Consider the following 25,111-nt stretch of genomic DNA (forward strand, 5'->3'; position numbering starts at 1 on the left):
CCCGCAAACGTGGCCGTTTTGCGGCTCTCAAGCGACCCTGTCGTCCCGCAGGACAAGAGTTCTAAATCCTCCTGCTCCTTCGCAGGGGGTTCCAAGAGACCCTGAAATGGAAAGTTTAAGACAGGCTCCTCTGGTCTCGCGGATAAGCCCTCCCACGCCTGAAGGGACGCCCTCAAGCGTACTAGGGATGGGGGGACGTGTTTGTTTCTTTCTGGACCCATAGACCTCGTTCATCCAGGACAAATGGGTATTCAAGTTGATTCGGTCTGGTTACAAGATCGAGTTTCGATCCTTGCCCCTGGCAAGGTTCTTCCCTTTCAATCTGCATCTGTCCTCAGATCAGCTTCAAGGCCTTCTGGGAGCGTTGCAGGATTCATTGTTACAAGGTGTCATAGTACCAGTTCCAAAGTCGGAAAGTTTTCAGGGTTTTATTCAAACCTCTTTACGGTCCTCAGGAAGAAGGGGAAGGTCCGTCCAATCCTGGATCTCAATGGCCCTGAACCACTTTGTGCGGGTTCAAAAATGGAGTGCATTCTCACAGTTGTGGCTTCCCTTCATCAAGGGGGCTTTCTGGCCTCCATCGATATCAAGCAAGGACGCTTACCTTCATATTTCAATATAGATCGGGCATCACCGTTTTCTTTGTTTTGTGGTAGGTGAGGAGCATTATCAATTTGTGGCGTTACCCTTTGGTCGCCTCTTCTCCTCAGGTGTTCACAAAAGTGTTGGCCCCAGTGTTAGCCTTACTTAGACAGCGAGGGATTTCGGTACTGGGGTACCTGGACGATCTTCTTCTGAGGGCGGAGTCATCGTCTGTCTTGAAGGATCTGGACATCACAGTGCGAACTCTGCAGGACTTCGGCTGGACTCTGAATTTTCAAAAGTCAGCCTTGACCCCGTCCAACAAGTTGGACTTCCTGGGGCTGACTCTGGATTCAGCCTCAGCCTGGGTGTTTCTCCCAGAAATGAAACCCTTGAAATTGCAGCATGCGATTTGGCTTCTGTTGTCCAATTGCAGGTCGTCTCTTAGAACTTGCATGCAGGTGCTGGGCCTTATGGTTTCCACCTTCGAGGCTGTTCCATTCACTCAGTTCCATACCAGACTTCTGCAAAAGGAGATTCTATCCAAATGGAACAGGAATCCACTGTCCCTGGACAATCTGATCCTGTCCCGGGGTACGAGAGTGTCTCTGCTTCGGTGGCTCTGCTCCCCGGCACTTCGACAAGGGAAGTCTTTTCTCCCCCTGTTCTGGACAGTGGTTACATGGATGCCAGCCTGTCTGGGTGGGGAGGTGTCTGGGCACGGAATCAGCCCAAGGGTTCTGGTCTCGGGAGGAGTCCAGTCTACTGATCAACATCCAGAAAATTTGAGTGATCAGGCTTTGCCTGTCCCAGTGGACGGATTGTCTGCAGGGGTGTCAATCGGGCAGCGCCATGGCTGTGGCAAATATCAATCACCAAGGGGGCACCAAAAGTGCCCTAGCGGCCAAAGATGTGGCCGGCATTCTAAGGCGGGCGGAACACCTTGTTCCAGCCCTCTGTGCTGTGCACATTCCAGGGGTGGAAAATTGGCAGGCAGACTACCTCAGTCGAATGGTCCTTTCATCCAGAAGTGTTTCAACAACTGTGTCTCTTGGTGGGGGACCCCCGATGTGGACCTGTTGGCCTCTCGTCTCAACCAGAAGATTCCGAGGTTTGTTGCAAGGTCTTGGGATCCTCTGGCAGATGCTCTGGTGGCCCTTTGATTTATGCCTTTCCTCCACTGCAACTTCTGCCGAGACTTCTGCACAGAATCGAGGCAAAAGGGATTTCTGTGATTCTGGTGGCAACAGACTGGCCTCGTCAGCCCTGGTACGCGGCCTGGCAAGACTGGTAGCTGATGCCCCTTGGCGGCTTCCTTTCTGAGAAGATCTTCTGTCTCAAGGACCGATCTTCCATCCTCCGAAGACGTCACAGGAAGTGACGAAACGTGTAAGATTGGAACGCACAGCGTGGTGACGGAAGTGAGGGGTGGAACGCAAGCCGGAAGTTCTCCCGCGAGCGTCCATACCAAACGGTTTGCACCGTTCTCACCCGTTCACAGGCGGCCCACGAGGCCATAATTTGGAACTAGAACTTATCCATTTCCCTACATGATCCCTGCATGATCCTTTGCCGTGGAGTGTTCGGTTTTTGGCTTTCTTTCGTTTTTTTATTGCTTGAAGTTTTAAAACCCTTTTGTTTGCGTGCATGCCATTCTTTCCCCATTTGGGAATAAAAAAGTTTAAAAGATAACACACTATCTGGAGCTTCATTTCTTCGATATATTTTGGCGTGGTGAGGGGAGAGGAGACGGAGGGGGACCCCATCACCCTACCCACCTAGAAGCAAGAAAGAAAAATCGCTCTATAGCCCAGGGGGATGTACAAGTCTGAATAGGTCCTGGTGCTATAAGGCACACAGGACCCACAACATTTGGTGAGTGATTGAATTCTACCAGTATCACTTGGATGTAATACAGCACTCAGCACCTGCACCTTAATTTAAGAGAAATTTGCACTGAAGAATCACCGTTTATATGAAAATTATTTGCACTTTTTGGAACTTTCACTTGGCGATTATTTTTATTGAAAATATATTTATCGGACTTTTTTATATATGATATTTTTTTATATATGGTATTTTATTTGTGTACACCATTGAATGTATCCAAAGCAAGCGCTATAGGTAGCCTATTGTTTAGACTACATATCTTTCGATCTTCCATCCTGCTTAGCGGTCGCTGGCTTTAACGGCCTGGCTATTGAAAGCCAGGTATTGAAGGATAGGGGGTTGTCGGATTCTGTGATTCTTACTCTGTTAAGAGCTAGGAATCTACTTCTCGGAAGATTTACAATCAAGTTTGGAAGTCGTATATTATTTGGTGTGAGTCTCGCGGGGCTTCTCCCCAATCCTTTTCGAAAATCATGTCTGCTGGAGTTTCTGCAAAGGGATGTAGATCAGCGTTTGGCCCTGGGCACCATTAGGGCCAGATTTCAGCCTTGGCAGTTTTCTTCCAAAGACCGTTGGCCACAAATTCCTTGGTTCATGCCTTTGTGCAGGGATTTCGCCATCTGGCCCCTCCAGTACAGTCCCTGGTGCCTCTGTGGAATCTTAATCTGATGCTGTCGGTTCTTCAAAGACCGCCTTTTGAGAATATTCGTTAAATTGCTCTGCTTACCTGCATGCAGGGTCTCGGAGCTGGCTGCGTTGTCTTGTCGGTCGCCTTACCTGGTGGTTTAAAGGGACAAAGTGGTGCTTTGTCCCTGTCAGTCGTTCCTTCCTAAGGTAAATTCGGGTTTCCACTTAAATGAAGACTGTCAAGGCTTACCTTGGCTGGAGTCTGTAGCGCAGAGATGTACGCTCACCCTTGCTCACCCTTGCAGATATCCACAGTCCAAGGTGACCAGGTAAGGAATCCACCTGGGCTGTTAATCTGTGCACGGGGACTTGGCAGGAAAAGTGCTCCAATTAGCAGTACAAATGGAAGGAAAGTCCAGGAATAAACTTAGTCAATGGATGCCACAAGTCAGGATAAACACGGAGCGGAGGCAAGGTCAGAAGACAGGGTCAATCTGGAAAATAAGCTCAATAGACAAGAAAACAAGACCTTAATCCGTCAACCAGGAACAATGAACGGACACTGCTCTCAGGGAGAGGCAGTGTTTTATACCTTGCCTAAACAAGCAATTAGCTTCAGGTGGGCAATGAGAGACAGGAGCATTCTCAGGTAAAGTCCTCCAGCCCCCTAGTGCTGCAGGCAATGCCAGATAAACAAGACTGGATCCATATGAGCTGAAGTGGGGCTCAGAGGCAGGATAACAGGCCCAGAACATCAAAGTACCCAGGTTCAAATCCCCTGTTAGGTACTTAACGGCAGTCACGCCTGGCCGTCTGTATGGCACGGCGAGAACCGTGACAAAGACATTTTGTTGCCTTCGTTATGTCCTAAGCACAAGCATCCAAAAGAATTTGCTTTGCATTCTATGGATGTTGTCTGGGCCATCAGGGTGTATTTTATGGTGACTGAGCCTGTTCGAAAATCGGATTCCTTGTTTATTCTTACGGATGGTCCTCGTAAGGGACAGGCTGCATCTGCTGCAGATTTTCCATATGTATCAGGCAAACGGTGGTGCAGGCCTATTCAATTAAGGGTCAGGTTCCTCCTTTCCCTGTTAAGACACATTCCATGAGGGTGCTTAGTGCCTCCTGGGCCTTCCATCATCAGGCGTCACTGGTCCAGGTTTGCAAAGTGGCCACCTGGACATCTGTACACACATTCACAAAATTCTACAAGGTGGGTATTTTCGCATCTGCAGAAGCTGCCTTTGGCCGCAGAGTTTTGCAGGCCGCTGTGGCAGAGGCTTCTACCTCTTGAGGGTGTTTTTTTTCTGGTAGGTGAGCTCCAGTTGTTCCTGGTTGAGCTCCTGGTTTACCTGGTTGGCTAAGTTCAGTCCCTTTTGGGAATTTTGTTTATTGCTGTGTTTTCCCCCCCCCCCCCCCTCATGCTGATACTGCTTTGGGACGTCCCATCTGTGGAGTTGGGTTATGTATTCTTCTGATACGGCTTGTTACAAAACTGAGATTCTAGAGCAGAAAGTGGGAGCATACCACCTGGGATTGCCCTATAGGCGTAGTTAAGCTTTGTTAACCCTTTTCCACCTAGATGTCCTACTCCTAGGAAGAGTAGCATAACCCATCTGATAAAGAAGATATGAAGCTGTGTCTATCAATGAACATCAGCGAAAAGGATTTTACGGTAAGACAAAAATCCAGTTTTTCTGTACCTGTGTGTGAACAGTGCTTAGAATGTTTTGTGTGTGAACCCAACACCCACACTGTATTCCATTTAATATGGAGAAATGCTGTCCCATTTTTCGCCGTTAAATTTATTTTGCTGTCTTTCTGTCTATGTTGCCATTTTGTCATCACTGATGGTTTTGTGATACATGGTGGAGTACACAGTAGAACAGGGATCCTCAAACTATGGCCCTCCAGCTGTTGCGGAACTACACATCCCATGAGGCATTGTAAAACTGACATTCACAGACATGACTAGGCATGATGGGAATTGTAGTTCCTGAACAACTGGATTGTAGTTCCTGAACAACTGGAGGGCCGTAGTTTGAAGACCCCTGCAGTAGACTATACTTGTAAATTTTACTCAGCATAAAAGGAGAAATTGACAAATGTAAGTTGGAAGACGGATTTGGGAGGAATTTATAACTCATTATTGCATGCCAAACCAGGGTAGAAAATATGCCAAGTATGAAGATTATTGTTAGCCATTGTAGTAAAAAGACAGGTTTCACCTCTATGTAGGGAAACTTGTTAAGTGAGTTAGGTGACCCTGCCCTAGAGTGCAGGCACTTGCAAAGCTCTGGTAGCCTGTAATGACTGCTTCAGCACTTGGTAGTGTTTATTTGAACTTGACTGCTTTTGTTCCCAAAAATATATACAAACTGAAGCCTAAAAGAAAAATAGATTGTTCTAACTGAAACAAAAGTTAATTTCACTTTTTGCAAAGAGTATTTTTTTAAAGATTTATTTTTATTTATTTTTTTAGCATTGCTTAGTGTACGTCTATGTTTAAGAAATATTGGAATTTGTTAAAGCAATGTTAATGTTTTTTTTTTTTTTTACACCATCATTTAAACACCTGTAAATTGGCTCCCTTGAAGGTTTTGTATTTTTAAAATGTTCTACTTTTGCTTCTGTATCATTTGGAAGTTTTCACTATGATTAATGAAGCCCTGGCACAAACTGACTTTTTCCCTCTGTTGCAGAAAATGAATTGTTTTCACTAGCTGACCTCATTCTAAAAATTTTTTGGCTGCCCTTATTATTTAGAAATTTTAAGTTGCTCAAGTCCTTCTGAACAACTTTCTGCTTTGATTCCAGCAAGCTTGTTTTACTTGGTCTTTATATATGCAATAAAAAAAGAATTTCAGTTGCCATCTTAAGTACATTATTTAGTGGATGCATAAACTAACAACCAGAAAATCTATCAAATGCGGTCTTTTATGTAGACACGCTTACACTCTATGAATATGTGTGCATTTTTTATTGCCACAACCAAAAGTGTAAAAATTATTTAGTTCACTTTGATTAATGAAGCTAAACATGCTTTGTACAGCCGCGGCCAAAAGTTTTGAGAATGACACAAATATTAATTTTCACAAAGTCTGCTGCCTCAATTTTTATGATGGCAATTTGCATATACTCCAGAATGTTATGAAGAGTGATCAAATGAATTGCAATTACAAAGTCCCTCTTACCCATGAAAATGAACTTAATCCCATAAAAAACATTTCCACTGTATTTGTGAAGAAGGCTTCAGTGCAGCCAAGAAAGTCAAGCAAGCACCAGGACCATCTCCTACAGTTGATTCAGCTGCTGGCTCAGGGCTCCACCAGTGCAGAGCTTGCTCGGGAATGGCAGCAGGCAGATTTGAGTGCATCTGCACAAACAGTGAGGAGAAGACTTTTGGAGGATGCTCTGGTGTCGAGAAGGGCAGCAAAGAACCCACTTCTCGTCAGGAAAAACCTCAGGGACAGACTGATATTCTTCAAAAGGTACAGGGATTGGACTGCTGAGGACTGGGGTAAAGCCATTTTCTCTGATAAATCCCCTTTCCGATTGTTTAGGACATCTAGAAAAATCCTTGTCCGGAGAAGAAAAGGTGAACGCTACCATCAGTCCTTTGTCATGCCAACAGTAAAGCATCCTGAGACCATTCATGTTTGGGGTTGCTTCTCAGCCAAGGGAGTGGGCTCACTCACAATTTAGCCTAAGAACACAGCCATGAATAAAGAATGGTACAAAAACTTCCTCCGAGAGCAACTTCTCCCAACCATCCATGAACAGTTTGGCGACGAACAATGCCTTTTCCAGCATGATAGTTATAACTTTTGTCTTATGGCAAGGTGCTCTAAGTGGCTTGGGGAACAAACATTGAAACTTTTAGGTCCATGGCCAGGAAACTTCCCAGATTTTAATCCCATTGAGAACTTGTGGTCAATCCTTAGGAGGCAGGTGAACAGAAAACCCCACATATTCTGACAAACTCCAAGCATTGATTTTGCAAGAATGGGCTGCCATCAGTCAGGATGTGGCCCAGAAGATAATTGACAGCATGCCTGGGAAAATTACAGAGGTCTTGAATAAGGGTCAACACTGCAAATTATGACTCTTTGCATAAACTTAATGTAATTGTCAATAAAAGCCTTTGACACTTATGAAATGCTGGTAATTGTACATCAGTATACCATAGTAATAGCTGATATAAAGATCTAAAAATTCTGAAGCAACAGTCTTTGTGAAAATTAATATTTGTGTCATTCTCAAAACTTTTGATCACGGCTGTACATTGATTTATTATTATTGATGGAAACCCTTAATCCACAGTATAGTATAAATTGTCAGGGCTTACCTTGTTGGAGTCTGTAACGCAGAGATGTACGCTCACCCTTGCAGATATCCACAGTCCAAGGTGACCAGGTAAGAAAGCCACCTGGGCTGTGAATCTGTGCACGGGGGGCTTGGCAGGGACGGTGCTCCAATAAGCACGACCGGCAGGAATACAATGGGAAGGGAAGTCCAGGAATAACTGTAGTCACTGGATGACACAAGTCCAGATAAGGATCAGGAGATGAGAGAAAGATAAGGTCGCAGGAACAACATGGAGCAAAGGTAAGGATGGAAGCCGAAGTCCGTCTGGAACACACGCTCAGGAAATAGGAAAACCGGAACAAAGTCTGTCAAACAGGAACAATCTGGGACAAAGATCAGGAACACAGTCTGTCAAACAGGAACAAAGATCAGCAATGAACTGACACTGCTCTAAGCGAGAGGCAGTGTTTAATAGCTTGCTTATTGAGCAATTAGCTTCAGGTGGACAATGAGAGACAGGAGTATACTCAGGTGAAGTCCAGCCCCCTAGTGCTTCAGGCAATACCAGATTAACAAGACTGGATCCATAAGAGCTGAAGTGTGGCTCAGAGGCAGGATAACAGGACAGAATGTCAAAGTACACAGGTTCAAATCCCATGTCAGGTACTTAGCGGCGTCCATGCCTGGCCGTCTGTAATACACAGCGAGAACAGTGACATAAATAGTGTTGTACTGCAGGGTTATTTGTAAATTAAGGTACATTTACTAATCTTTTGAATTTTTTCTTCAGTCAGTAGCAAAAGACTTTGAATCACTTATTAGCATAAAGTGCTTACTTGCAAAGCATACAAATCAATGTTTTGTGCTTTGGCTCAAACAGAAATAAAAATCTGACAAATTCTAACCGCACATTACTCATTAAAGGCATTTTTTTTACCCGTATTTCTGTTTATAGTTTCCCCCCCCCCCCCCCCCCCTTTCTGGTAAACTGTGGCAGTGCAGGAAGTGAGGGTACATTTCTCATACAGGAGCCCAGGATAGCAGTAAAAACCTGACAGAAGTTATCCTTTCCCCCCAATCTACCCAAAACTAAGAGAGGTTTTGCCTGACCATACACTTTTAAGCAGTACCAAATTTCAGAGGTAATTTAGGAGTCACTTTATAAAACATTTGTTGTAGGAATGTCATGCACATTCATGCAGACTGAACAAATTTTGACAGCAATTTTTCTAATAGATTAATTCCTACGATTGCCAGCTACATCTAGTGGCCTAAATACAGTATAGTTTTCTGAAATACCTCAGTGAGAATGTGTGTGACATTTGTCCAACAATTTTTTTTAAATAGACCCCTTAGTGTGAAATCTATACTAAAAAAAAGTGTGTATATATATATATATATATATATATATATATATACAGTACAGACCAAAAGTTTGGACACACCTTCTCATTCAAAGAGTTTTCTTTATTTTTATGACTATGAAAATTGTAGAGTCACACTTCAAGAGGTAGTCACCTGAAATGGTCTTCCAACAGTCTTGAAGGAGTTCCCCGAGATGCTTAGCACTTGTTGGCCCTTTTGCCTTCACTCTGTGGTCCAGCTCACCCCAAACCATCTCGATTGGGTTCAGGTCCGGTGACTGTGGAGGCCAGGTCATCTGGCGCAGCACCCCATCACTCTCCTTCTTGGTCAAATAGCCCTTACACAGCCTGGAGGTGTGTTTGGGGTCATTGTCCTGTTGAAAAATAAATGATGGTCCAACTAAACGCAAACTGGATGGAATAGCATGCCACTGCAAGATGCTGTGGTAACCATGCTGGTTCAGTATGCCTTCAATTTTGAATAAATCCCCAACAGTGTCACCAGCAAAGCACCCCCACACCATCACACCACCTCCATGCTTCACGGTGGAAACCAGGCATGTAGAGTCCATCCGTTCACCTTTTCTGCGTCGCACAAAGACACGGTGGTTGGAACCAATGATCTCAAATTTGGACTCATCAGACCAAAGCACAGATTTCCACTGGTCTAATGTCCATTCCTTGTGTTCTTTAGCCCAAACAAGTCTCTTCTGCTTGTTGCCTTTCTTTAGCAGTGGTTTCCTAGCAGATATTCTACCATGAAGGCCTGATTCACACGGTCTCCTCTTAACAGTTGTTCTAGAGATGTGTCTGCTGCTAGAACTCCGTGTGCCATTGACCTGGTCTCTAATCTGAGCTGCTGTTAACCTGCGATTTCTGAGGCTGGTGACTCAAATGAACTTATCCTCCGCAGCAGAGGTGACTTTTGGTCTTCCTTTCCTGGGGCGGTCCGCATGTGAGCCAGTTTCTTTGTAGCGCTTGATGGTTTTTGTGACTGCACTTGGGGACACTTTCAAAGTTTTCCCAATTTTTCTGACTCACTGACCTTCATTTCTTAAAGTAATGATGGCCACTCGTTTTCCTGTACTTAGCTGCTTTTTTCTTGCCATAATACAAATTCTAACAGTCTATTCAGTAGGACTATCAGCTGTGTATCCACCTGACTTCTGCACAACACAACTGATGGTCCCAACCCCATTTATAAGGCAAGAAATTACACTTATTAAACCTGACAGGGCACACCTGTGAAGTGAAAACCATTTCAGGTGACTACCTCTTGAAGTGTGAGTCTACAATTTTCATAGTCATGAAAATAAAGAAAACTCTTTGAATGAGAAGGTGTGTCCAAACTTTTGGTCTGTACTGTGTATATATATATATATATATATATATATATATATATATATATATATATATATATATAATATGTATATTGTTTTGTTTTTCAATTGCATATTAGAAGCCTGAATCCCTTGCTTGTTGTGTATTTTGTCTCAGGAATTTTTGTGTGTTCCTCCTATTTTGCATTACTAAAAAGGCACAGTTTTGGTAACCAAATATTGAAGTTTGTGCGAGGGTCACTAATGAATGGATTATTCCGACTGAAAATTGGAACATCAGGTGTCAGCCGGCTGATTCACTAACTTTAGTTACTAACCTGAGCTATATTATGCTAATAAGAAAGTCAAAATTCCTTATCTGCATACATGTAAACCAAAGTATTTAGGCATGAGCATCAGCATGACAATTACGGTATATCTTCAGGAGGAGGATTTCGCATTGTAATTCCCCGTGTTTTTTCTCCTGACAGGTTTCTTTTGTAAATATTTTCTGAAAGATTGTGTATTCCGCACCTATGTTAATTGTCATTCTGTGCCTACTCCAGGGTGTATTTCCTAGTTATAACATGTTCTATTTTTGCTGATGTTTCTTTTTTTAACAGATTTTTTTTCCTTCCTTTTGTATTTCATTTAACAGATAACAACAACTCTCCTAAAGAAGACACTCCTACGGGTAGTACGGATTCCCTTTCACCTCAGTCTCTCACTCCTACAACCTTATGCAGTAATCCTGATTTTGAGAAAAACCATCTTATTACAGACAGCAGTGATCTTCTGGAGTGGGCCACTTCTGAGTAGGTTTTTCCTGTTATATTTCTTCCTGCTACCTGTTTTACATCATGATTTACACCAAATATTTCTGTCTGCTGTAATATAAGCCGATTCCTAGATGTTCAGTCCCTGAATGACAATCCAGCATTTCAGACATATGCCAGATAGATTAATTTATGTTCCATTATTTGTGGGCTGGTCTAGTTTTTAGGCAAAAAAAAGAAGAGAAACCAAAATGGTCTAAAAACCGCAAGAATGCTAATGTATTGGTTTCAAAAATACAACAAATAGGCATAATATCCCCAGGAAACTCAGTAATTTTACAACATGACAACTTTGTCATCCAACTATCCACCGTTGATCCCAGCACACATCAAGCATTAAAGTGGAATTCCAGTAAAATTCTAACTAAGGCAGGGTTCGCATATATCCAGGTCCGTTCTTGGTGCAGAGTCCATTCAGAGGTTCTGGTGCGAATTTGACACTGAAATCGTACCTGAACAGGACTGAAAAACGCACAGGACCTTTTAAAAATTCACACCACAAGCGGCCCACGTACAGTGCCTTGCGAAAGTATTCGCCCCCCTTGAACTTTTCGACCTTTTGCCACATTTCAGGCTTCAAACATAAAGATATAAAACTGTAATTTTTTGTGAAGAATCAACAAGTAGCACACAATCATGAAGTGGAACAAAATTTATTGGTTATTTCAAACTTTTTTAACAAAAACTGAAAAATTGGGCATGCAAAATTATTCAGCCCCCTTAAGTTAATACTTTGTAGCGCCACCTCTTGCTGCGATTACAGCTGTAAGTCGCTTGGGGTATGTCTCTATCAGTTTTGCACATCGAGAGACTGAAATTTTTGCCCATTCCTCCTTGCAAAACAGCTCGAGCTCAGTGAGGTTGGATGGAGAGCGTTTGTGAACAGCAGTTTTCAGTCCTTTCCACAGATTCTCGATTGGATTCAGGTCTGGACTTTGACTTGGCCATTCTAACACCTGGATATGTTTATTTGTGAACCATTCCATTGTAGATTTTGCTTTTAGGTTGTGGGTCATTGTCTTGTTGGAAGACAAATCTCCGTCCCAGTCTCAGGTCTTTTGCAGACTCCATCAGGTTTTCTTCCAGATTGGTCCTTTATTTGGCTCCATCCATCTTCCCATCAATTTTAACCATCTTCCCTGTTCCTGCTGAAGAAAAGCAGGCCCAAACCATGATGCTGCCACCACCATGTTTGACAGTGGGGATGGTGTGTTCAGGGTGATGAGCTGTGTTGCTTTTACGCCAAATATAACGTTTTGCATTGTTGCCAAAAAGTTCAATTTTGGTTTCATCTGACCAGAGCACCTTCTTCCAGATGTTTGGTGTGTCTCCCAGGTGGCTTGTGGCAAACTTTATACGACACTTTTTATTGATATCTTTAAGAAATGGCTTTCTACTTGCCACTCTTCCATAAAGGCCAGATTTGTGCAGTACGCGACTGATTGTTGTCCTATGGACAGAGTCTCCCACCTCAGCTGTAGATCTCTGCAGTTCATCCAGAGTGATCATGGGCCTCTTGGCTGCATCTCTGATCAGTCTTCTCCTTGTATGAGCTGAAAGTTTAGAGGGATGGCCAGGTCTTCGTAGATTTGCAGTGGTCTGATACTCCTTCCATTTCAATATTATCGCTTGCACAGTGCTCCTTGGGATGTTTAAAGCTTGGGGAATCTTTTTGTATCCAAATCCGGCTTTAAACTTCTCCACAACAGTATCTCGGACCTATCTGGTGTGTTCCATGTTCTTCATGATGCTCTCTGCGCTTTAAACGGACCTCTGAGACTATCACAGAGCAGGTGCATTTATACGGAGACTTGATTACACACAGGTGGATTCTATTTATCATCATTAGTCATTTGGGTCAACATTGGATCATTCAGAGATCCTCACTGAACTTCTGGAGAGAGTTTGCTGCACTGAAAGTAAAGGGGCTGAATAATTTTGCATGCCCAATTTTTCAGTTTTTTATTTGTTAACAAAGTTTGAAATATCCAATAAATTTTGTTCCACTTCATGGTTGTGTCCCACTTGTTGTTGATTCTTCACAAAAAATTACAGTTTTATATCTTTGTTTGAAGCCTGAAATGTGGCAAAAGGTCAAAGTTCAAGGGGGCCGAATACTTTAGCAAGGCACTGTATATGTGAACCGCCTCCATTGAAAGCCGGTCTAGTTTGCGTTATGCAAATTGAATGCGGTTTGCATATATGTGAACCAAGCTTAAACCTACTCCCACCTCCATTCTTAGACTATTCTATCTACCCTGTAAAATAAAAGATTTCTATAAATACCTATTCTAAAGCTGGTCCGGTCACATGATCTGTTTTGAACGCCGTTGTTCCGTCAGAATCGGCGACCCCTCAGATTGGGTAACGGAAGTGACGTTCCGTCAGCAGGGCATGTGTCCACCACTACCAGGTTTGCTAATGTGACAGAACACCTACAGTCAGAAGGTGGCAGCAGACATCTTACTGCAGCCAGCTACGTCTTGAATTTAACAGTAATTTTGGCAATAAAATGAGCAGATATAAACAAATATAGTATGTTGACATCTTGGATGCTATTTTGATGTTACATTTTCAAAGAAGCTTAATGCCAGCAGTAGGAAGGTGAGGGAGGGCATTTTGGTACACCCCGCACTTCTCAGCGCAAAACCTTTAGGCTTTTTAAAACTAAACCTGCAAACAGCATCACAGATATCAATATACTATATTTATTTATTTATATACACTCACTTTATTGCTAGAATTACTTTTAAATTCAAGACATAGCTGGGTGTAGTAAGATGTCCACTGCCTTCTGACTGCAGGTGTACTGTCCGATTAGCAAACCTGGTAGCTGTGGGCGCAAGGGCAGCTGACGGAACGTCTCTTCCATTACCTAATCTGATAAGTCGCCGATTCCGACAGAACACGTGGGCAATGTCTTCACCTGTAGACCTACTATGGGACATCCATTGTTGGCTGTCATTCCTCTAAACTCAAGCCAGCGTTGGAACCCGATCCTGTGACCAGACTGGCTTCAGATAAGATGGGTCGTAGAATGGGGGTGGGAGTAAATTTATGCTTAGTTAGAATTTGACTGGAATTCTACTTTAAGCAAAATGTACTGGTAGCAAATGTGCATGATTTATTGAAATAGAACTGGAGTAGTGACTAAACTGTGTCATGACTTGACCATGGATATGTGCTTCCTGAGCAAGGGTCTGTTGTAATAAATTTACAGTACTGTTCACAATCTCTTGGCAGGGAAGAACACTCTCTGAGGCTATGCACTACTATAAAGTCCACCTTGTGCTAAATTCCAGTTATGGAATATCCATTATATGTTTATGCAGGCTGGTTCGTACATTTCATCATACAAAGGGCAGTATGAGCTGGACAGACAATAGCTGACAAAAGCAGAGGTCATAAGCTTAAGCCATATCCGCACTGAGCCAAAGTAACAAGATAACCGCAGTAAAAACTGCAAAGTATACATCATAATCACAGGTATATACAAACACAGTATCCCTATTAAGTCCTAAAACAAGGTGCTAAATTGATTGAGAAAGCCCATGGTAATGTGAAAAGTCCATAAAACGTTATAGCAAAAATGGCAGCTCCATGAGAGACAGGAATAAAGCTCTGAAATGACAATTAAAGGACAGAGGGGATGCCAATAAGTGCAGTGTTAAAAACCGCTTTTAATAGGCAGCTAAATGTGCAGTCACATCAATCCCTTAGAAGGAACACCTGTAATGTAACAGCAGCATCTAGATCTGGATCATTCTCCCACTGAGCTAAGATTTCAGCAGCAGCAGAACCGCATTGGTAGATGAGCCAGGGTGCTGTTTGTCAGATTAATAGAAGGACATTCAGAACCACCGTAAAGTGTGTAAGTGATGCCATGATATTGCCTGTATAACACATTTTGCTGGCACTCTGAAACACAATATCCAGGCAACGGATTGTCTGGGCAGGAAGTCACTTCTGATTTTGCGCTCCACGGTGGTTCCGGATGTCTTTTTATTACATCTGACGAGAAGCACCCTACCATTGCGGTTCTGCTGCTGACATCCTGACTCTGTGTGAGGATGCTCCTGATATAGAATATTATTGAGAGTGACAAAGTAGGCTTGTTTGGCAGCATGGAGGGAGGAATTGTATTTTAAGAAGGCAGATTTATATAGGGTGAATTCTTCCTGGGATTTGGTTTTACGGGGCAGTGCATGGCTGTCTTTTAAGATCTCTGGTGTCTTCAGTCTGCCAAGGTTGTAATGGTCTGGGCCTGATACTTTGTGTAGTGAGAGTGAGCCCAGTGTGGATGAAAGTGAACGGTTGTGGACAGAAGTGGCCAGGTCACGGCAAGGCAGGTGTGCGATTTTGTCATAAAGGTGATCAGTTGCAGAGTAGAAAAGAGAAGGATTAAAGTGGCGAAGGTTTTTGTGGGTAATTGTTTACTGCTTGTAGGGACAAGTGGTTGGAGACAAGGACATGTGAAAGTGATGAGTTTGTGGTAAGAGAGAGGAAAGGGAGTGTTGGCGAGGTTGCAATGGGTGCAAAGATGGGAGAAAATAAGTTCAAGGGTATTACCATCAGAGTGAGTGGAGGACTGTGTCCATTGTGTTAGGTGAGGTTAAGTTGAAAAGTTGGGATGTAGCTGGGCTGTTACCATTAGTGGGGATGTTAAAATCACCAAGAATGATAGTGGGTATTTCAGAGGAGAGAAAGCAGGGTAGCCAGGCAAAGTAATCTAGGAAGCGTGACACCGGTCCAGGAAGCTGACATCACAACAGTCTTTGGAGAAATCGGAGAAAACAGACAAATGCAGTGAGTCTCAAAAGAAGAGGAGGATAGAGGGAGGGGTAGGAAGGACTTGAAAGGTTATCAGTGGGGATAGAAGCAAACTAACTCCACCTCCTTTCCGTCCACTGGGTCTGGGTGGGCGAGTCCAGTGGATGCCCCCATGGGAGAGGATCACGTGAGAGGCAGTCTAATGAAAAACAAACACAAAAAAGGGCGCACCAGCCTAGCGCATTATCCTCAGCAAGCTTTTAATAATGATAGTATAAAATCAACTACTCACAAACATGCGTGGTAGGTCAGCATATAGATTTCAACAGAACGGCATCAAAATGGAAGAATCCAATATCCCATATGAACGGAAGGCTAACGCGTTTCGAGGCCTTGCCTCTTCCTCAGAGCCTGAGTGCCATGTCCAGGACCATGGCTTAAATAGTATGGCCAGGCCCCACATGGCCCTCCAAACCGTAGGAGGGGCAACGCCCTTGTGGGCGTGGTTACATAGCTAGGCACCCAATTCAATAGTAGAAATCAATGCAGATATAAAACAGAGCAAAACCAAACAAAACCAGAAGCAATGACAGCATCTTCTGTTGATGTGTCGCTCAGCAGCTCTAAACATTGGAGCATAGTTATTAAAATTAGGGATGCACCGAAATGAAATTCTTGGCCGAAGCCGAATAATAATGAAATGTTTGGCCGAAGGCCGAATACCGAACGCGGTGTTTCGCATTTTTTCCATTTATTTTGCCAATTTTTTGTCCTCTCTTGTCCTCTCGTGTCTCTCTCTCTCTCTTGTCCTCTCACTCTCTCTCTCTTGTCCTCTCATGTCTCTCTCTCTTGTCCTCTCATGTCTCTCTCCCTAAATGTTACTGTAGGGAATAGGATTCAGTGCACACTGCAGCCTTGTACCATAGGGTTAATGTTAGTGACACTGTAGGGATTGGGAAGGATGCTGGGAATGGAAATCAGGAAGCATGCAGGCAGCCTTGTAAATTTTAATTGCAGATACAGGGCACTGGGCAGGTCAGGGTTAATGTGGTAACATCAATTACTCAGTGACAGTCAGTCAGTGTCAGTGTGGACTCGATCAGATTATACAGTGACAGGCAGTCTTTCATAGTGGTAGTAGTAGGAGGCTGGAGGTGGACTAGTAGGAGCCTGGAAAGGAGCACAGCCGCATACATACATTACTCACTCGTGCACTGCAGCCCGCCCCACACATTCAGTGAGTTTTACTCTCCTCCCTAGTTTTTTCAATGGCACATTCAGGAAGCCAATCACGCCGTGAGTAGCGGCACAGCGGAACCAATCAGGTGTGCAGGCACGCGTGATTGGTTCGCTGTGCAGCTAATCACGGCGTGATTGGCTTCCTGAATGTGCCATTGAAAAAACTAGGGAGGAGAGTAAGACTCACTGAATGTGTGGGGTGGGCTGCAGTGCACGAGTGAGTAATGTATGTATGCTCACCGCTGAAGTGTCCCGGCTTCCCCTGCCTAACACGGAAGTCTGTGAGTCCTCCTGTCCTCCTCCGAGTCCCTTCCCCCTGTAAATATCGTGACCTCGGAGATATGAATATCGCCTACGGCCACAGAACGATAGTCGATATCATATCGACTATCGTTCAGCCCAATCGTTCGGCACAAAATTATTCGGCCTTTTGACTTATTCGGCCGAACACCGAAAGTGCTATTTTTTCTATTTTCGGCCGAATAATGTTCGGCCGCCGAATATTCGGTGCATCCCTAATTAAAATGTCCATACACATATATACATAGAACAAAGAAGTACATGGCACTACACATGTTTTTGTACGTTCAGCATCCCAGAACTCCCCATTTTTACCATATTCCCAAGATCCATAAGGATGAGGTTAATCCCCCTGGTAGGCCGATCATAGCAGGTATCGATGGGCTAACTAGTAACCTGGGAAGCTACATTGATTCCTTTCTACAGGATCTTGTATTGGCATTACCATCATATGTTAGGGATTCTGGGCACATGCTTGAGATCTTGGCACCAGTATTATGGTTGCCACGATACAAATGGGTCTCATTGGATGTCTCTTCCCTGTACACATCCATTAAACATGAGTTCGGGCTTGCAGCAGTTGAGTACTACTTAAAATCTAGTAACCTGCATCCATCTCAGGCCAAGTTCTTGGTGGACTCAATAAGCTATATACTGAATCACAATTACTTTGTTTATTTGGATGAATATTACAGGCAGATCAGGGGTACAGCTATGGGTGCTCGCTTCGCTCCCAGTTATGCGAACCTCTTTATGGGGTACTGGGAGGAACGGTATATATGGAACAACAACCCATATAGAGCTCACCTGGCACTGTACGCTAGATATATTGACGATATCTTAATCATATGGGATGGTACGGTTGAAGAGCTAGACGGTTTCATTTCATACTGTAGTAACAATCCCTTTGAGATATCGTTTACTCATGTGTCTGATGATAAACGTCTGGTCTTTCTTGACTTGGAGTTGAGAGCTGATCAGGAGGGGGGGATCTTGTCCAAGACCCACTTTAAACCCAGTGGTGGTAACTCCTACCTTCACGCAAAGAGTAACCACCACCCCAGGTGGATAAGAAACATACCCTATGGCCAGTTCTGCAGACTACAGAGAACTTGTACTTTGGTCTCTGACTATGAGGAACAAGGTCAAGTTCTGAGGAGTAGATTTTTAGAGAAAGGATACCAGGCGGGTCTCATCGACGAGGCCTTCACCAAATATCATCAGCTGTATGGAAGGGCCGTAGACCTAGAAGAGGGTTCCCAAGTTCAGAGTATATCCTGTGGGGTTAAGCCTACGAAACAGCGTACTGGGTCAACTGAAAGAAGAATTACAAGATTCAGTACCATGTACAGCAACAAGGCTTTCGATATACAGCGCACATTGAAGCGCAATTGGAACATCTTGAAACAGGATCCAGTCTTGGGTGCCCTTCTACCTTCGGCTCCTGAGGTTGTCTTTAGGAAACCTAGGGACCTTAGAAGTCAAATTGCCCCGAGTAGGGTGAGGAGGGCTAGAACTCGCAATGGTGAACCTTTGAGTAACCCTTGGTTCACCATTTTTGACCAAAAAGGAAGTTTTAGGTGTGGAGTGAAGAATTGTGGTACTTGCTCATATATGTGGCATAGGAAGAGTGAAGTTTCCGGTTTAGATGGCCGCAGTAGGAAGATCAAACAATTTATAAATTGTGGTTCAAACTATGTGGTCTACGGCAGTGGTTCTCAAATCCGGTCCTCGGGACCCACCAACAGGCCAGGTTTGCAAGATAACTAAATTACATCACAGGTGATCTCATTTGCTTCTCAGTGATTGCAGTATTCTAGTCTGCATCCCCCAAGGTAATACTTAAAATCTGGCCTGTTAGTGGGTCCCGAGGACCGGATTTGAGAACCACTGCTCTACGGGATAGTCTGCCCTTGCGGCCTGCTTTATGTAGGGCGTACTATACGACCCCTTAGGGTCAGATTTGGAGAACATAAATGCAGTATCATTAATAGGAAAACTAAGACTGGAAACAAAGATCGCAATAGCTACTCCATACCTCGCCACTTTGAGCAGCACCACAATGGAGATCCGACGGGTATGAGGGTCTTTGGCATTGAACAAATAGCCAAAGACCCCGATGAAGGAGCCAGATTCCAAAAAGTATGTCGGAGAGAATCATACTGGATCTTCACCCTCGGGTCAATGACCCCTGGAGGGTTAAATGAAGATCTTGAGATCCAGAGTATTCTTTAACAGCATGTAATATCGGTCGAGTCTCCCTTCGAGAAGACTCAGGTTCTGGTTCCGTCATTGGTATAATAGAATTGCTCTCCTTCAGGAGGCCTGACATTTCCTTTTAGTCCTCCGCCACTCCTTCCCTCCATCTTTTTCTCCTAGATCTATGATATCTTTCCTTGGATATGTTTTGCATACTTTTGTAAGTTCCGTCTCTTCGCTTTGGGAGTGAACACCTCCAATGGTCCTTCCAAAGCGATTAGCTGTAGTTCTCTCTCATTAGTTTTTCAAATACGACCGCCAAGTCTTTTTTATTAGACATCAGTTCTTATTAGACATTCGTTTTTAGCAGATTGTGTAAGTTCTTAGCATTGGAGCAACATAGTATGCCCGACTGGGGCGCAGTAGCACTGCACTATTGGGTGTGGAACATTCCAACTAGGGGTATAGGTTTGTACGTGTCTATACTCTTTAGGTAGGTCCACATGTACAGGTGTAGTCCCACCCCTGCACTCCCCGACATAGAGCCATATGGAGAGTTTTATTTTTATTTTCCATTATTCTCCTTTGGTTTCAATTGGATCCTGGGATGAATGTGTATTATATTGTTCCTCTTTTTATATTGTGGTTTTATTGTATTTTACTGTGTTTTTAGTGATTTTAATAATGTGTTATCATTTCTATACACATTATTATATATATATATATATATATATATATTTATATAATATCTAGTATCTATTAGCAAGAGGTCAACATGAATTTTATATCTATTTATTATGTTTTACAAACTGCATATGCACCTATATGTGTAGTCTAATTCTGCATTGTATGTTTTTAAATCGGATCCAATACAATGTGTACATTCTGCACATTTGGTGGCTCTAGGTACGGGGCTTGGCAGACCTCTTCTGCAAGGTCATCACACAGCACGGCAGGGGTAGGAGTTGACATTTGATGGAGCTTCAGGGCTGGTCCCGCCCCCCAAAGGCCGCCACTTCCGGTTCCGGCGTCTGCGGCTCACCGCCTGATGGCACTTGCTGGCGGAAGTGACGCCCTTCAGGTGGCACGCACGGCCGTTCCACCACTTCAATGTACCGCTACAGTATGCAGCGGCGATGGTCGAATGGCGCATTATGGAAGATCGACCACATCAGCGGTACGTTCCCCTACCAATATGAAAGAGTATACATCTCATGGGTTGGTGCAGCTGTTATACCCCCATTTGCTATCCCTGCTAGGAACAAGTGCCTGCCCCCTATACAGTCTACAGATTGGGCATACGAATGGGATTTACCCACGGAGGTGTGGGTGATCAGGTATCCCTAGTGGCTACTTTTCAATTAACCCCCCGGGTGCTGTGTGACTCCTGTGCGATGGGGATGGTGGGTCTCGACCAATTAATCTTTCTGTGTAGTGCCATGTACTTCTTTGTTCTATGTATATATGTGTATGGACATTTTAATAACTATGCTCCAATGTTTAGAGCTGCTGAGCGACGCATCAACAGAAGATGCTGTCATTGCTTCTGGTTTTGTTTGGTTTTGCTCTGTTTTATATCTGCATTGATTTCTACTATTGAATTGGGTGCCTAGCTATGTAACCACGCCCACAAGGGCGTTGCCCCTCCTACGGTTTGGAGGGCCATGTGGGGCCTGGCCATACTATTTAAGCCATGGTCCTGGACATGGCCCTCAGGCTCTGAGGAAGAGGCAAGGCCTCGAAACGCGTTAGCCTTCCGTTCATATGGGATATTGGATTCTTCCATTTTGATGCCGTTCTGTTGGAATCTATATGCTGACCTACCACGCATGTTTGTGAGTAGTTGATTTTATACTATCATTATTAAAAGCTTGCTGAGGATAATGCGCTAGGCTGGTGCGCCCTTTTTTGTGTTTGTTTTTCAGTGTTTTTGACCACCCCGGTCGTTAAGGGCAGCAAGGCGTAGCCATACGGGATGCCAAGTGTAGGTTCCCAGATTGAAACAGCTTGAGGACCTGGTTTGGAGCGCAGGAGCAGGGTGCTTAGTATCACTCTTTTCTTTTTTTTAGAGGCAGTCTAATGCCTGAAGCCAGGTTTCTGTGATTGCAAGTAGATTAACCTGTTCTGGACCGCCCGCCGCAGATATACTGCGGCAGGCAGCCCCTCCTGCGCGAACCGACGTAGCTATGTCAGTCTTGCACCTGCTGCTAGGGGGCTAGAGCGCTCCCACCCCCACTCGGCAGCGGCGGCTCCGATTGCCGATGGCGACCCGCGATCGCTCCCCACTGAGAGAGGATGGTCAGCTATTGTAAACACAGCTGACCGTTCTTCTCTGTGGAATCATCGCAGAGCGCCTGTGATCCTTCTATATAGGATCACAAGTCTCTGTGATCATTTCACCCCCACCCCCCCCCCCCCCAGTTAGAAACACTCCGCTAGGCTTACAATTAACCCCTTGATCACCCACTGTGTTAACCCCTTCCCTGCCAGTTTCATTATTACAGTAACAGTGCACATTTTTAGTACTGATTAGCAATGTCACTGGTCCCCACCAAAAGTGTCAAAAATGTTAGTTAGGGGTCCGATCTGTCCACCGCAATGTTGCAGTCCCGCTAAAAATCGCAGATCACCGCAATTACTAATAAAAATATAAAAAAACAATAAAAATTACATAAATCTTTGCCGTAGTTAGTAGACGTGATAACTTTTGCGCAAACCAATCAAAATATGCTCATTGCGATTTTTTTTCCCAAAAATATGTAGCAGAAAACAAATAGTCTAAAATGTTAAAAAATTTGATTTTTGAATTTTTTTTTTTTTGGGAATGTTATCCAGACATAACCCATTTTACATACACTCACTTTACTAAAGTACACTCGCGTGTACGGTCAGCTTGGCATGGCACTACTCCCTGTTTTGAGGATTGGCGTCTATAGGAATTCTTGGTCAGCTTGAGATGGCACTGTTGCTGGGTTTTAACATTGGCATCTATGGGAAATCTTGGTCAGCTTGGTAAGGCACTGCTCCCTGTCTAACATTGGCATCTATGGGAAATCTTGGTCAGCTTCACATGGCACTGCTTTGTAGCTTACCTAGATAATCTGCCATTTCATAGTCCTGGGTTCCCTTAATGTGCTCCCCAAGTTTGGTGTCCTTGTCACTTATGGTTTGGGAGCAGTGCCATGCCAAGTCGACCAAGATTTCCTATAGAGCTAGTGTATTTACATGCATTGAGAAGTGAAAAAAGGTATTGTTTTACATACATGTTCTGGTCCCATTGTGTACTTAAAAGTGGGGTATGCCTGTATAGCAGAATGTAAAAAATATTTTATTTTATTTTTTTCAGAATTGTCGCTCTTTTTTTTTATTTATAGCGCAAAAAATAAAAATCGCAGAGGTGATCAAATATCACCATAAGAAATCTCTATTTGTGGGAAAAAAAGGACATCGATTTTTATTTAGGTACAGCATCGCACGACCGCACAATTGTCCATAAAAATAACGCAAAATCGCAAATCGCAAAAAAAATGGCCTGGTATTAAGGGGGCAAATCCTTCCGGTCCAGAACTGGTTAAGGGAATGGGAGACAAAAAGGTCATGGACAGAGGTAACTTTACTGCTGACAGAGTGAGCATTACAGAGGGCACATGAGAAGGGGGAGGGGTGGATTTTGGGAGCAGGGGGATCGAGATTAAACTGAGTAGATTGCAGCTAATTCAGGAGGAAGGAGGGTGCCAGGTGTGGGGGTGAGATACTGGAGGACCAGTAGTAGGGGAGATCTCCCCAGAGCTTAGAAGGAGGGTAAGGAAAGTAAGATGGGAGTGGGATGTATAGGAGTTCACATACCTCCCTGGTGTTTGGGTCAGCAGGTGGTTTAAGTATTAGCAGGAGGTGTTGAAAACAGTAGTAGGGAGAGGGTAGAAGTGAGAGTGATATGTACAAGTTTTGGGGTGGAGAAGAGGGGTAATGAAATAAGAATTTGAGAGCAGAGGATAGTAGTATGAAAAGGAAGAGTAGAGGAGGCATATTAAGGGGTAGAGCGATTAGGAATCGGAACTGTAAGAAATTATTTCCAAAGTGGTAGTTTGCGGTCGGTCCAGAGTAGAGTTCATTGTGGAATCTTTTTGCTGCTTTTTCGTTAAACTGCTGAGTTCAACTGCTAATCACTCCTGCAGAAAAATCACTCACGCAGGTAAAAATGCCCAGACTGTGACTAATGGCCATACACACGATCAGAAAATCGTGTGAAAAATACCGCTTTCAACGCGATCGTACAATAATCTGATCATTAGTGCACAGCTTTTGAACGACAGTTCATCCAATATTATCCGATCGGACAAGACCAGACCAGCCACAGGCCAAAGTCATAAGATGTTTGGTTTTTTGATCACAAAAGGAGGTGAGAATCATTCACCACAAATATTTCAAAAGACACTCTCAGATTATTTACCCTAAATATAGTGTCAGGATAGCAGTGAGACCGTTTACATGGGTTCAGAGAGAGTAGCATTACCTTAAATATATAGAAATAAGGAAAAGTTAGCTTTACACACTTTACTAACCTCATGGAGTCATAAATGCAAATCCCTTTAAACAGCCAGAGAGATAGGTACTTGTGAAAGTAAACGTTAGTTGGGAGTTATGTTCTATACTCTTACTGCACTCAGTAAATTTTTCTTTGTTAAGGTGTTTAAACAAATTCAAGAGCCAGTACAATTTTTCATTGGTTTATAAATTTTATTTATCAAGTCGCTTTTAAATTTCTGCCTGTGGTTGTTCTATTTTACCTTGTTGATCCTGCCTGTGCCGTTCTTCCTACAAATAAATGGAACACGAAAAGCATGGCAGTGAATCCATGCAAGCGCGGTCAGTTTGTCTTGAGTCATCTTGCTGAAGATATGGCTACACATTGTGCAAGAGTACAGTGTGCATGCATCTTCTGTAGTCAGTCTACAGCCATGCCCCCTCCCATCCCTTCTGCCTTGACTGACCGCACATTCCCCTACAGCTGCTCCTCCCTACCTTTTTCCTGTAATGAAGCACATGTTGCAACACTGGGTACCCCCACCGGCAGGTCCGTGCATCACTGTAGAAGACATAGCGATCACATGACTTGCACTAATGAAGCCAGAGAAAGCCATAAAAGAGTTTTTCTTAGAAAAAAAAAAAAAAACAGAAAAAATGCAGTTAATTTAGGCTTTCATTTCTCTATTGAAAAATGATTTTATGATGAGTAAAGTCCACAACTACTTAAAGTGGAGCTCCACCCAAAAATGGCACCATTTGGTGAGAAGAAGGTACCTGGTTTTGACCTTTGCCCTGGCGAAACCCGGAAGTTCTGCCCCCCTCCTCCTTCCCCCGCAGCCAGGCCTATTCGCAGAGCGTGGCGCACTTCGCACATGCGCAGTAGACAACGGGCTGTGAAGCTGCAAGGCTTCACTGCCGGCTTCCCTTTGTACAGATTGTGGCAGCAGCACCCGATAGCGGATTGAAAAACTGGCTTGGGTGAGGACATCGCAGGATCCCTGGACAGGTAAGTGTCCTAATATTAAGTCAGCAGCTACAGTATTTTTAGCTGCTGACTTTTATTTTTTTTGAACGTTTCGAACCTGCCCATCAGTGCTTGATCAAAAGACTAGTTCATGCTTGGCTGTTTACGGACTTCTAAAGCTGC

General features: G+C 43.8%; 1 protein-coding gene across 2 annotated transcripts in view; it reads left to right on the top strand.

The window, feature by feature from the left end:
* Positions 1-25,111, top strand: part of ARHGAP10 (Rho GTPase activating protein 10) — a 704,315-nt gene that overhangs the window by 600,702 nt on the left and 78,502 nt on the right. For both annotated transcript variants that reach the window (XM_082261305.1, XM_082261306.1), the window contains one exon: positions 10,752-10,908. In XM_082261305.1, coding sequence (XP_082117431.1) covers positions 10,752-10,908 — 157 coding nt within the window. The remainder of the gene's footprint in view (positions 1-10,751; positions 10,909-25,111) is intronic.

This window comes from Pelophylax lessonae (genome assembly GCF_965119305.1).
Source record: "Pelophylax lessonae genome assembly, chromosome: 1".
NCBI lineage: Eukaryota > Metazoa > Chordata > Amphibia > Anura > Ranidae > Pelophylax > Pelophylax lessonae.